The 14,797-nt window shown below is 41.9% G+C and overlaps 1 protein-coding gene across 5 annotated transcripts in view; it reads right to left on the reverse strand.

Moving 5' to 3' along the window:
* igsf5a (immunoglobulin superfamily, member 5a) overlaps positions 1-7,083 on the reverse strand; it is a 37,365-nt gene extending 30,282 nt beyond the window's left edge. For 4 of the 5 annotated variants that reach the window (XM_045692250.2, XM_014137809.3, XM_014137808.3 and 1 more), the window contains exons 1-2: positions 6,880-7,083; positions 6,345-6,422 (exon numbers count right to left, since the gene is read on the reverse strand). In XM_045692250.2, coding sequence (XP_045548206.1) covers positions 6,345-6,387 — 43 coding nt within the window. In that variant the 5' untranslated portion in view covers positions 6,388-6,422; positions 6,880-7,083. Of the gene's footprint in view, positions 1-6,344; positions 6,442-6,879 lie in introns of those variants that run through there. The other variant, XM_045692249.2, reaches the window with a different exon arrangement.
* Positions 7,084-14,797: the final 7,714 nt, after the last annotated feature.

A 14,797-nucleotide genomic window follows, 5' to 3' on the forward strand; every position in this document is an offset into this window, starting at 1 on the left:
ATTATGGTTGAACCAAAAGACTACATGTAACAACATGTTTTAATGAAATTGGAAATATTTATAGGTGAAATGAAATGAATCAATATTGTATGTTGATGCTAATGTTATGCTAATGATAACAATGGCATAATATATTCAATATGCTGTGCGCTGTAGTCTTTTAACAGTTTAGCTCAATTAATTCTGATCAACCTAGAAATTACGACACACCCCTCACTACTGTCATTGGTTGCACTAATTCCACTGTTTGTCTACATAACCTGGTTCAAGCATTCATGACATTACCCTGAAGAAGGCACAGTGAGGCCTAAACGTTGGTGTTTTTTTTTTTATACTGGGAGGTTATTGATATGGACCGTGCGACTCTCTTGTTATTATAGTAAAGTACTTAAGTAAAAAATACTTTAAAGTACTACTTAAGTGGTTTTTTGAGGTATCTGTACTTCACTTTACTATTTATATTTTTGACTACTTTTACTTTTACTTCACTACATTACTAAAGAAAAGAATGTACATTTTACTCCATACATTTTCCCTGACACCCAAAAGTATTCGTCACATTTTTAATGCTTAGCAGCACAGGAAAATGGTCCAATTTACGCACTTATCAACAGAAAGTCCTTGGTCATCCATACTGACCTCTGATCTGACGGACTCATTAAACACACATGCTTCGTTTGTAAATTATGTCTAAATGTTGGCTATGCGTAAAAAAAAAAATGTTTTTAATAAATGGTGCCAACTTTTACTCAAGTACTTTTTACTGGGTGACTCACTTTTACTATATATTTTTTATTTTTCTATTAAGGTACGGTGCCTTCGGAAAGTATTCAGACCCCTTTACTTTTTCCACATTTTGTTACGTTACAGCCTTTTTCTAAAATTTATTAAATTGTTTTTTTACCTCATCAATCTACATAATGACAGAAAAATTGAAATATCACATTTACATACTGTAAGTATTCAGACCCTTTACTCAGTACTTTGTTGAAGCACCTTTGGCAGCGATTACAGCCTTGAGTCTTCTTGAGTATGATGCTACAAGCTTGTCACACCTGTATTTGGGGAGTTACTCCCATTCTTCTCTGCAGTTCCTCTCAAGCTCTGTCAGGTTGGAAGGGGAGCGTCGCTGCAAAGCTATTTTCAGGTCTCTCCAGACATGTTCGATCAGGTTCAAGTTCGGGCTCTGGCTGGGCCACTCAAGGACATTCAGAGACTTGTCCCGAAGCCACTCCTGCGTTGTCTTGGCTGTGTGCTTAGTGTTGTGAACTTTCGCCCCAGTCTGAGGTCCAGAGTGCTCTGGAGCAGGTTTTCATCAAGGATCTCTCTCTGTACTTTGATCCGTTCATATTTCCCTCAATCCTGACTAGTCTCCCAGTCCCTGCTGCTGAAAAACATCCCTACAGTATGATGCAGCCACCACCATGCTTCACCGTAGGAATGGTGCTTGGTTTCCTCCAGAAGTGACACTCGGCATTCAGGTCAAACAGTTCAATCTTGGTTTCATCAGACCAGAGAATCTTGTTTCTCGTGGTCGGAGACCTTTAGGTGCCTTTTGGCAAACTCCAAGCAGGCTGTCATGTGCCTTTTACTGAGGAGTGGCTTCCGTCTGGCCACTCTACCATAAAGGCCTGATTTGCAGCCATTTGCAGAGATGGCTGTCCTTCTGGAACGTTCTCCCATCTAAACAAAATAAACTCTGGAGCTCTGTCAGAGTGACCATCAAGTTCTTGGTCACCTCCCTGACCAAGGCCCTTCTCCCTCGATTGCTCAGATTGGTGGTTCAAAACTTCTTCCATTTAAGAATGATGGAGACCACTGTGTTCTTGGGGACCATAAGTGCTGCAGAAACGTTTTGGTACCCTTCCCCAGATCTGTGCCTCGACACAATCCTGTCTCGGTGGTCTACAGACAATTCCTTCGACCTCATAGCTTGGTTTTTTCTCTGACATCACTGTCAACTGGGAACCTTATATAGACAGGTGTGTGTCTTTCCAAATCATTGCCAATCAATTGAATTTACCACAGATGGATTCCAATCAAGTTGTAGAAACATCTCAAGGGTGATCAATGGAAACAGGATGCACTGAGTCTCATAGAAAAGTGTCTGAATGCTTATGTGAATAAGGTATTTATTTTCATACATATATATACTGCTCAAAAAAATAAAGGGAACACTTAAACAACACAATGTAACTCCAAGTCAATCACACTTCTGTGAAATCAAACTGTCCACTTAGGAAGCAACACTGATTGACAATACATTTCACATGCTGTTGTGCAAATGGAATAGACAACAGGTGGAAATTATAGGCAATTAGCAAGACACCCCCAATAAAGGAGTGGTTCTGCAGGTGGTGACCACAGACCACTTCTCAGTTCCTATGCTTCCTGGCTGATGTTTTGGTCACTTTTGAATGCTAGCGGTGCTTTCACTCTAGTGGTAGCATGAGATGGAGTCTACAACCCACACAAGTGGCTCAGGTAGTGCAGCTCATCCAGGATGGCACATCAATGCGAGCTGTGGCAAGAAGGTTTGCTGTGTCTGTCAGTGTAGTGTACAGAGCATGGAGGCGCTACCAGGAGACAGGCCAGTACATCAGGAGACGTGGAGGAGGCCGTAGGAGGGCAACAACCCAGCAGCAGGACCGCTACCTCCGCCTTTGTGCAAGGAGGAGCAGGAGGAGCACTGCCAGAGCCCTGCAAAATGACCTCCAGCAGGCCACAAATGTGCATGTGTCTGCTCAAACGGTCAGAAACAGACTCCATGAGGGTGGTATGAGGGCCCGATGTCCACAGGTGGGGGTTGTGCTTACAGCCCAACACCGTGCAGGACGTTTGGCATTTGCCAGAGAACACCAAGATTGGCAAATTCGCCACTGGCGCCCTGTGCTCTTCACAGATGAAAGCAGGTTCACACTGAGCACATGTGACAGACGTGACAGAGTCTGGAGACGCCGTGGAGAACATTCTGCTGCCTGCAACATCCTCCAGCATGACCGGTTTGGCAGTGGGTCAGTCATGGTGTGGGGTGGCATTTCTTTGGGGGGCCGCACAGCCCTCCATGTGCTCACCAGATGTAGCCTGACTGCCATTAGGTACCGAGATGAGATCCTCAGACCCCTTGTGAGACCATATGCTGGTGCGGTTGGCCCTGGGTTCCTCCTAATGCAAGACAATGCTAGACCTCATGTGGCTGGAGTGTGTCAGCAGTTCCTGCAAGAGGAAGGCATTGATGCTATGGACTGGCCCGCCCGTTCCCCAGACCTGAATCCAATTGAGCACATCTGGGACATCATGTCTCGCTCCATCCACCAACACCACGTTGCACCACAGACTGTCCAGGAGTTGGCGGATGCTTTAGTCCAGGTCTGGGAGGAGATCCCTCAGGAGACCATCCGCCACCTCATCAGGAGCATGCCCAGGCGTTGTAGGGAGGTCATACAGGCACGTGGAGGCCACACCCACTACTGAGCCTCATTTTGACTTGTTTTAAGGACATTACATCAAAGTTGGATCAGCCTGTAGTGTGGTTTTCCACTTTAATTTTGAGTGTGACTCCAAATCCAGACCTCCATGGGATGATAAATTGGATTTCCATTGATTATTTTTGTGTGATTTTGTACTTATTTCAAAACTGTTATTTTGAAATGCTGAATAGAAATAATAATTGATGGTCAATATAATTTTCCATACAGTATTTGACTATTACCTGACATGCACCATTTTTTTTTAAAATATAACTTGTATCCAATGGCAGGTTGTGAGCATGTTGAGAAGTATTTCAGTCTTAGTTTCATAATCCTTATACAGTAGGCTACACACGTAGGACAAATAATCAGAAATAGGGGTATTGTAAAGCAGTTGGCTACTGTAAAAATGTAGCATGGTATCAAATCAAATCACATTTATTTGTCATATACACATGGTTAGCAGGTGTTAATGCAAGTGTAGCGAAATGCTTGTGCTTCTAGTTCCGACCATGCAGTAATATCTAACAAGTCATATAACCTAACAATTCCACAACAACTACCTTGTACACACAAGTGTAAAGGAATGAATACGAATATGTACATAAAAATATATAAATGAGTGATGGCCGAACAGCATAGGCAAGATGCAGTAGATGGTATGGAGTACAGTATATACATATGAGATGAGTAATGTAGGTTATGAAAACATATAAAGCGGCATTGTTTAAGGTGGCTAGTGATACATTACATCAGGATGGCAAGATGCATTGATGGTATAGAGTACAGTACATACATATGAGATGAGTAATGTAGGTATGAAAACATATAAAGTGGCATTGTTTAAAGTGGCTAGTGATACATCTAATTACATCAAGATGCCAAGATGCAGTAGATGGTATAGCGTACAGTATATACATATGAGATGAATAATGTAGGTTATGTAAACATTATATAATATAAATAATATAAAGTGGCTAAAATATAAAGTGGCTTTTCCCATTATTAAAGTGGTTTGAGTTGAGTGAGTATGTTGGCAGCAGCCACTCAATGTTAGTGATGGCTGTTTAACAGTCTGATGGCCTTGAGATAGAAGCTGTTTTTCAGTCTCTCGGTTCCAGCTTTGATGCACCTGTACTGACCTCGCCTTCTGGATGTTAGCGGGGTGAACAGGCAGTGGCTCTGGTGGTTGCTGTCCTTGATGATCTTTTTGGCCTTCCTGTGACATCGGGTTGTGTAGGTGTCCTGGAGGGCAGGTAGTTTGCACCCGGTGATGCGTTGTGCAGACCTCACTACCCTCTGGAGAGCCTTCCGGTTATGGGCGGAGCAGCTGCCGTACCAGGCGGTGATACAGCCTGACAGGATGCTCTCGATTGTGCATCTGTAAGAGTTTGTGAGTGTTTTTGGTGACAAGACAAATTTCTTCAGCCTCCTGAGGTTGAAGAGGCGCTGCTGCGCTTTCTTCACCATGCTGTCTGTGTGGGTGGACCATTTCAGTTTGTCCGTGATGTGTACACCGAGGAACTTAAAACTCTCCACCCTCTCCACTACTGTCCCGTCAATGTAGATAGGGGGCTGCTCCCTCTGCTGTTTCCTGAAGTCCACGATCATCTCTTTTGTTTTGTTGACATTGAGTGTGAGGTTATTTTCCTGACACCACACTCCGAGGGCCCTCACCTCCTCCCTGTAGGCCGTCTCATTGTTGTTGGTAATCAAGCCTACCACTGTAGTGTCGTCTGCAAACTTGATGATTGAGTTGGAGGCGTGCATGGCCACGCAGTCGTGGGTGAACAGGGAGTACAGGAGATGGACTGAGAACGCACCCTTGTGGGGACCCAGTGTTGAGGATGAACCGGGGTGGAGATGTTGTTACCTACCCTCACCACCTTGGGGCGGCCCGTCAGGAAGTCCAGGACCCAGTTGCACAGGGCGGAGCCGAGACCCATGTATTCCATTTCTGCCCCATGCAACATTTTCAACTGATACAGTATCGCCTGTCTCCATGCTTGACAAAATTCATCAGCTTACAGTGAGTGTATCAATGAAATTCAGATAATGAGTGGAATATATTTGCATATGTAACCAAAGTATTTCAGCAGTGAATTGTACACTACACTCCAAATGGTAGCACACAAGAGTGAATCACACTGGCGGATGGAGAATGATGTACAGTATTCACAGCCACATCCATATTTGATTTGGTTTTACCTTCTAACATAAATTGATGTCAAATGGATACATTTATGAGGTACAAATATATAAATGTACTCAGTCAATCAAACGTGCTTCGAGTTTTGAAACATGAGCCATTTTGATGATCTGTTTAGATTTCTGTGCTTGGAGTTGTGAAAATGTACCACATACTTGGGGAAATTGCACCAAAGTGATTGGAGAAGAAAAAAACTGCACTATCCTAATGATGAGACCTGACTCATAAAGTTTCCTTAAGAAGGAAGCAATATTATAGCCTGGAGTAGTCAACGTAAAGCAGTTTCCATTAGGCATGTTAAATCAGAGACCTGTATTTCTCTGCATGGCTGTGATAAACATGAGAAGGCCTCCATGTGAAATTAACAACTTTAATCACTCCCAAACGAGACCAGTCTAACTAGAGCAAGATGAAGCCAGGGATAAATTATATGCTGAGCTCGGTTCTAATGCCGTTCAGTGAAATATAGTTTTGATGTTTATTCACTAATATCTATTCTCATGAACAGGTAAATGTTTGGGTAATCCCAATTGCGACGTCAACTATGGATTTTGTCCACATCCAATCATATTCAGTAGATTTGTTTCAATTGTGAGTATATGGGATAGCGCAATGTAGTGTGTCAAATGTGTATATGTGTGCAAAAAATATTCAGATCTGCTCACCTGTTGCATAGAGTAAAAGCAACGTGAAGAAAACACTGGCCATGTTGCCCAGGTAACAGTCATGCTAATATTCCCTGCCTGTAATATAAAAACAAAAAAGACAATGGCATGGAAACAACCCAGCGGGCAGCAAAATACTGTACACATTCAAACAGACCTGAGCTCTGAACGCTACATTTTTCACCAAGGAATGTTGTGTGAGGAAATCCCCTGTTCACAAAAACACACACATTCTCTGATTGATCGCTGATCAAAGACTCACTACAGCCCAACGACAGAAACAGAAACATTATATCTTAATAACTTATATTCTCTAACAAACATTAATCAAACAAAATATATTGCTGAAACAAAATATATTTCAATAATTGCAGTCTCAGATCCGTCCATTCAGAGTACTGACAGAATCATACTTCCTCCCTAAGTCTTTCCCTCAACAACCAGAAACAAGATCATTTTTAAATTGCATTTTTCTTTAGGAAATATTCCTATTGAGATCCAATGTACATTGACATACATCATTCTAATAACTTACTTGTTGAAGACTCTCAGAGCGATGACTAAAATGGATCCAAGGTTAATTTCCTGTTGAATCAGACCTAGTAAATAGAGGGACTCCACCTTCAGGTGAAACCAAATGTAGCTTCACTCCCCCATATACATCTACCTCTACAGAGAGCAAGGTCCACCCATGTAACAGTCCCCTTATCAGTCACACTTGCATGAGTGAGTGGTTAAGTGTTTGTTTGAGTGTGTGTCAGGGTTTCACCTTCTTGAATAGTGGTTATTGGCATAGTTAAGCCTGCTGGTAGAGCAAAAGGTTACCAGAGAGTCAACTGAGGTAGGTCCTCTACCCAACAGATTACTTTGGGGGGCTTTGACCCCCACATGACACATCTGGGATGTCATGTGGGTGATTAATACCACAGAGCGGTAGTGTTGTGACACAAATACACAACAGTCATTAAGCAGACACACCCATGTGTTGCATTAGCTGCCATGTTTTAGTGTAAGTACAGCCATTTCAATCTGAGGTTTTTCAACATGGGGACACATACTTCTGACCCACATACAGTGCCTTTGGAAAGTATTCAGACCCCTTGACTTTTCCCACATTTTGTTAAATGGATTAAATAAATAGAAATCCTCAGCAATCTACACAAAATACCACATAATGACAAAGCAAAAAAAAGGTTGTTAGCTATTTATTAAATTGAGTTCAGGTATATCCTGTTTCCATTGATCATCCTTGAGATGTTTCTACAACTTGATTGGAGTCCACCTGTGGTAAATACAACTTGATTGGACATGATTTGGAAAGGCACATACCTGTCTATCTAAGGTCCCACAGTTGACAGTGTATGTCAGAGCAAAAACCAAGCCATGAGGACGGAGGAATTCTCCGTAGAGCTCCGAGACAGAATTGTGTCAAGGCACAGATCTGGGGAACGGTACCAAAACATTTCTGCAGCATTGAAGGTCCCCAAGAACACTCCATCATTCTTAAATTGAAGACGTTTGGAACCACCAAGACTCTTCCTAGACCTGGCCGCCTGGCCAAAATAAGCAATCGGGGGAGAAGGGCCTTGGTTAGGAAGGGGACCAAGAACCCGATGGTCACACTGAGAGAGCTCTAGAGAACCTTCAAGAAGGACAACCATCTCTGCAGCACTCAAACAATCAGGCCTTTATGGTAGAGTGGCCAGACGGAAGCCACTCTTCAGTAAAAAGGTACATGACAGCCTGCTTGGAGTTTGTCAAAAAGCACCTAAAGACTCTCAGACCATGAGAAACAAGATTCTCTGGTCTGATGAAACCAAGATTGAACTGAATGCCAAGCATCACATCTGGAAGAAACCTGGCACCATCCCTACGGTGAAGCATGGAGGTGGCAGCATCATACTGTGGGGATGTTTTTTCAGTGACAGGGACTGGGAGACTAGTCCGGATCGAGGGAAAGATGAAAGGAGCAAAAGTACAGAGAGATCCTTTATGAAAACCTGCTCCAGAGTGCTCAGGACCTCAGACTGGGGACGGAGGTTCACCTTCCAACAGGACAATGACCCTAAGCTCACAGCCAAGACAACCCAGGAGTCGCTTCAGGACAAGTCTCTGAATGTCCTTGAGTGGCCCAGCCAGAGCCCGGAATTGAACCCAATCAAAAATCTTTGGAGACCTGAAAATAGCTGTGCAGCAACCGTCCCCATCCAACCTGACAGAGCTTGAGAGGATCTGCAGAGAAGAATGGGAGAAACTCCCAAAATACAGGTGTGCCAAGCTTGTAGTGTAATACCAAAGAAGAATCAAGGCTGTAATCACTGCCAAAGGTGCTTCAACAAAGTACTGAGTAAAAGGTCTGAATACTTATATAAATGTGATATCAGTTTTTTATTTTAATTTATTAGAAAACACTTCTAAAAACCTGTTTTTGCTTTGGCATTGTGGGGTATTGTGTGTAGATTGATGAGGGGAAAAAAACAATTTAATCAATTTTAGAATAAGGCTGTAATGTAACAAAATGTGGAAAAAGTCAAGGGGTCGGGATACTTTCCCTAGTAACAGACTCACCTGTTACTACATCACAGAATCCTTTTTACGCCAAAGCCTTCATGCACAAACATACCATTGTTCGTCCAAACATGGATTTGTGTGTGGTTCTCCTGGCCTTTTGACTAGTTTGTGAAACAAACACACTCACCTGGTGCTTTTAACCTAGGCAGCTGAGAGCCTCCATCGTCTGATTTAGTCAATCACACTGAACAATGGTTAGAATACAAAAACAACATATCTGATAATGACTTATTATACAATGGGTGGTTCTAATCCTGAATACTGATTGGTTAAAACCGCATTCCAGCCGGTGTCTATTCCTCAAGTTACCACTGGCTAAATCTATGACCTTAAAATGCCTATTTACTCTGTTCCATCTGACTGCGCAATCCACTGTCTCATCAGCCCAGCCAGGCAATGTATAAACTTGATCTCCACTATAAAAAGCATCTAGATGTTATCTCACATTTCTTTTAGATTAACATTTAGTTTTCAACTGCGGAGATTTGGATATACCTTCTCTCCGACATTTGCAACATTGTTTACATTTTCAAATTTGATCTCCAGCTGTCCCATAGTAATGAACATGTCGGGAGTCGGGACGAGACACATAGTCAGGCAGCGTTTCTCAGCCAGCAAAATCATGAATCAGCTGGCATCATTTTTATGGATATATACAAAGAAATGTAAATTGAAAAGGTCAAACAATTTTGCAGTCTTTCCAACTTCAGTTTGAAGTGATTGTGTTAGCTGTGTTGTTGACTAGTTCTTCTGAACAACCGTGTCCTGACGAGAGAGCACATTTTCTAAGCCAGGCAAATTGCAGCTCATTAGCTCATTGTTATGGATGTATCCAAATAAATGTCACTAGAAAACAGTTTAAACAAATGCAGCTACTGTTGTTATTCTTCTGCACTGTTTGACGTGACTGTAAGTTAGCCGTAGTTGGCTAGCTAGCAAGCAAGGGATAAGAACGTTGCCAGCCAGTATGGCAATGGAACGTTTCAAACGAATGACTGGGTCACCTCCATAGACACAGAACAAAAAGACTGAATGGCTGGGTCGTGCCTGTGGCAACCGACCCGAAAGAACGAATTACCAGACAGCTTGGGTAGCAATCCTTGTGGAAGGTTGAAATAGTATGAATAAATTCATTAAAAAAAAATCATTTTTAATGAAAATATGTCAGTCATTATTTGAATATGTTAGTAACCCGTTGTGTAAAAGTGATAACGCCCTCGAAGCCGGTGTTTGGAGAATATATTGACATAGTTTGCCGGCCCTCGACATAGTCTCGGGCCTAACAACACTTTTTGGGCATTATCACTTAACCATATGTGGTCAACTCAAGTATTTTGGCACAGGCAAACAATAATATCAGCAAATACAGTAGATCCAGTCAATTATATATTTAACCTACAGCAAACAACATGTATTGTAAAACAACAGGTGAAAAGGCCACGTAGGTCAATATCACACTGGACAGGTGGGTCCGCAGTGCAGGTGTCATCATCACCAGAGTCCAACTGAAGAGTTCACACTCCTACTAGGGTGGCATGTGGTGCACTGACGCACATTTGATGAGTGTGATGGGAGGGATCTAGTCATGTTCAAAGACAAGGTCAAGTGGAGACTGGTTTATGGCTCAGGAGCTGTGTCCATTACTATGGGGTCATTACACAGCAAAGTAGCACCCTATTTATTCCCTGATAAATTACCCAATAATGTCTGTCCATGTCCTGGCTGTTACAAATGGAAAGGCGCACACACACAGAGAATTAGTTTTTTGAATCCCTAATTGCTGTTCACAATTATAATATGTCTAGGGAAGCTATCCATATCCTAATAATTATGATAGATCACACAGCATTTCCATGTAAATGAAAGGAAACACCAATGTTGAAGAGTCAAGTTTCAGTCAGAAATCTCTGAGATGCATTTGTCTCCCTCTACCACTAGAATGCTCTTTAATGTCCTAGATTGGAAAACACTATTTGCCCCTTTTGCTCACGTCTCTCAATTTCTTTTTAGGAGTATCCTTATGTATTTCTCGTAATAAATGTGTTTATGTAGTATATTCATTTAATTATGAAAAGAGACAGAATAGCTTCTCCATTTAAAATTATCGCAAACTACAACCCTGCAAAGGGTAAAAGGACAACATATCCTTGCCTTTTTGTACAATGAAGGTATAGAGACCATATCTGAACATACTAGGGCGACATCTGGTGGATCCTACCTCCCCTGTGGGTAGGAGAAACAAGAACCCCATCTGTCTGTCATTGTTCAACTGTGGCTCCAAGCTTTGGCAGGAAAGTGTACTACAACAGAGTTTATGTATAGAAACATAGCTCCCATCAAAATGGGACAAAATTATAGATTCTCTGCAGATGTATAATACTTAAATTTCATAAATTGAGTATCAATAACCCCATGATGGTGCTAAAACTAGTCACATATTTTTGTCTAGTCACACATTTTAGCTGAGCTTGCAGCATCTAATACAACATTATTGTGATTCATCTGTTTAAAATTAGATCATTGTTCCACATAAAGTTTAGTTTCTTTGGTAATGAAATACCCATACATTTTTATAAAGTATATGTTTTTGCTGAATAGGTCTCTACAGCATATTGAAACTGACAGTGTATCGCACTATGATGATGTCAATGGCCCAGTACCATTAAAATAAATAAAACAGGAATTGCATGAAGGTGGCAGACAAAATGGAGTCCAGACAGGCTTTTATGCCTGTGTCGTAAAGGGCAGGGTGACATATAGAGACCTTGGAATGTCTCCAGACACAGCTGATATTGTATAGGGAGAGAGGAAAGCAGACAAGCATGAAAACAGGAAATAGGTAGTGGCGTTAGGGAGGGGTGGTAGGTCATGCCCTGGAAGTCCCCTGAATCTGGCTGTATGTTGGTTCTGAGGGATCATTACAGCCCTCTTCTCCATTAAAGGTCCTCGTGCTTCCGATGTTATCTAGATCATAAGTTGTAACTCTTCAACATTTATCCATTGACTCCGATGGCTTGAATTCTCCTTAAATATCTTCCTACCATTCTGCTTCTTGCCTCTTTTGCGAGTTTGTCACTGCAGATTGGTTAAGCTCAATTACCCCCCATTGTATTTCACCGATAACAAGCATCGAGACTGGGTTGTGACTAAGAGTTATTTTTCGTAGCAGGTCAGGATAGCCTTTTAGCTAACCCTAACCTTTTCCTTACCTATAGGTGGTGGCCTATAGAAGCCTATTGTCCCATGCTAATTGTCTTGTAGTGTATCTACTAAAAATGTACACTTTAAACTCCAGACAAAGGCTAGAGCAAGTTTGTAAAATATTTCATTTGAATAATATGGCTCATTTGTGGCAAAAATGGGCCAAATTAATATGAAGGAAAAAAAAGATCAGCCAGAGACAAAACAGCTGATAAACATTACAGTATACTGTATGCCTAGGTTTATACCTAGGTGTCTGGTTAGACTGTAAACTCTCCTTCCAGACTCACATTAAGCATCTCCAATCCAAAATGAAATCTAGAATCGGCTTCCTATTTCACTCATGCTGCCAAACATACCCTCATAAAACTGACTATCCTATGGATCCTTGACTTCAGCGATGTAATTTACAAAATAGCCTCCAACACTCTACTCAGCAAACTGGATGTAATCTATCCCAGTGCCATCCGTTTTGTCACCAAAGCCCCATATACCACCCACCACTGCGACCTGTATGCTCTCGTTGGCTGGCCCTCACTTCATATTCGTTGCCAAACCCACTGGCTCCAGGTCATCTATAAGTCTTTGCTAGGTAAAGTCCTGCCTTATCTCAGCTCACTGGTCATCATAGCAGCACCCACCCTTAGCACAAGCTCCAGCAGGTATATTTCACTGGTCATCCCCAAAGCCAACTCCTCCTTTGGCCGCCTTTCCTTCCAGTTCTCTGCTGCCAACTACTGGAATGAATTGTAAAAATCACTGAAGCTGGAGTCATATCTCAGCTCACTAAGTTTAAGCATCAGCTGTCAGAGCAGCTTACCAATCATTGCACCTGTACACAGCCCATCTGTAAAAAGCCCACCCAACTACCTCATCCCCATATTGTTTTTTTTGCTCCTTTGCACCTAGAGTATCTCTACTTGCACATTCACCTTCTGCACCTCTATCACTCTAGTGTTAATGCAAAATTGTAATTATTTCACCACTATGGCCCATTTATTGCCTTACCTCCCTAATCTTACTACATTTGCACACACTGTATATCGATTTTTCTATTCTATTTTTCTATTGTGACTGTACGTTTGTTTATCCCATGTGTAACTCTGCGTTGTTTGTGTCGCACTGCTTTGCTTTATCTTGGCCAGGTCGCAGTTGTAGATGAGAACTTGTTCTCAACTGGCCTACCTGGTTAAATAAAGGTGAATAAAAAATAAATAAAATGAAATATTGCCCTAGTTGTGTCTGTTCTTTTGGCATCTCTCCCCATTGAATTTATTACGTTCTTGTTTGTCTCGGTCACCACTACGTTGATCCACACAGAGTACAAAACACACACATTCCTAACACTTAAACACACTGTAACCAGCAATGCTTTAAATGGCAAATCCAACACTTTTGAACCTCATTTTCATTATCTCCAGCACAATACCACAGTCTCCATATGTGAAAACGGCACATTTGGTAGCCCTTTCCGTTCATAGCCCGTCATCCCGTATACGGGTTGAAAATGGCAGATTTCGTCATTGATACGTGCCTAAATTGGAACGCAGTGGCTGTACAGTAACATGCTAGACAGTAGGTCCTACATGATGTCAGAGATCAGGTTCACCGCTTCACAGCGCTGCATGGGGTTTGACTGACAGCCAATATAAACTTGAGCACCGCACGCAACAAAAAGATGCCCTCATTCCTCCCGCTAATTGGGATACTTTTGCACATTTGTTGTTGTCTGAGTGAGGGAAATGTGTTCTGAAAGATGAGACATTGAGGATTGTAATATCAAATAAATAAAAAGAAGTGTGCTTGCTTCAGTTCCTTAATGGCAAAGCTAGGAGAGCTCAAAACAGCACCTTATAGCTGAAGGCTCTTTCCTTGAGTCATAAAAGCACATTGAAATGACTTTGGAACTGTGCATAGTTTGGAGAGGTGTGTGGCCACTTGGAGACACCAGTTAGACCTCTCCCTCAAGACCTTGTAATTTCAATAAATATTCTTATCATATTACTGAATGTATCCAGAGTATTTTCAGATTTCATTATTGACAAATACTGTGAAAGGTACAGTAAATGTAAAATGCACATACAATCAACAGTAATGTTAGGATTCAGTCTTGTGTCAGGTGAACAGTTATGTCTTTGGTCTGATCATTTCCCCATAATCTCCAAAGCCTTCTGTTCAATTGCTACAATGGTCATACATGTGTTTTTATAGTTCTTCTGTTAGAAACATTTCAATTTGGTCCTATTCATATAGGCCAATTTCAACGAGTGTAAGGGGTAAAAGAAATCTAGGTAGCCTAGTGGTAAGACCGGTGGGCCAGAAACCGAAAGGTTGCTGGATCAAATCCCTGAGCTGAAAAGGTAAAAAATGTGTCGTTCTGCCCCTGAGCAAGGCAGTTAGCCCACCAATCAGGATGCTCTCGATGCTGCAGCTGTAGAACCTTTTGAGGATCTGAGGACACATGCCAAATCTTTCAGTCTCCTGAGGGGGAATAGGTTTTGTAGTGCCCTCTTCATGACTGTCTTGGTGTGTTTGGACCATTCTAGTTTGTTGGTGATGTGGACACCAAGGAACTTGAAGCTCTCAACCAGCTCCACTACAGCCCTGTTGATGAGAAACACTTAAAAAAAGTATATTTCGTGTAGGCCTACTGCGTGACTTTTGATTCACTTTCCGATCAG

The sequence above is a fragment of the Salmo salar genome, chromosome 13 (genome assembly GCF_965601325.2).
Source record: "Salmo salar chromosome 13, fSalSal1, whole genome shotgun sequence".
NCBI classification, from domain to species: Eukaryota; Metazoa; Chordata; class Actinopteri; order Salmoniformes; family Salmonidae; genus Salmo; species Salmo salar.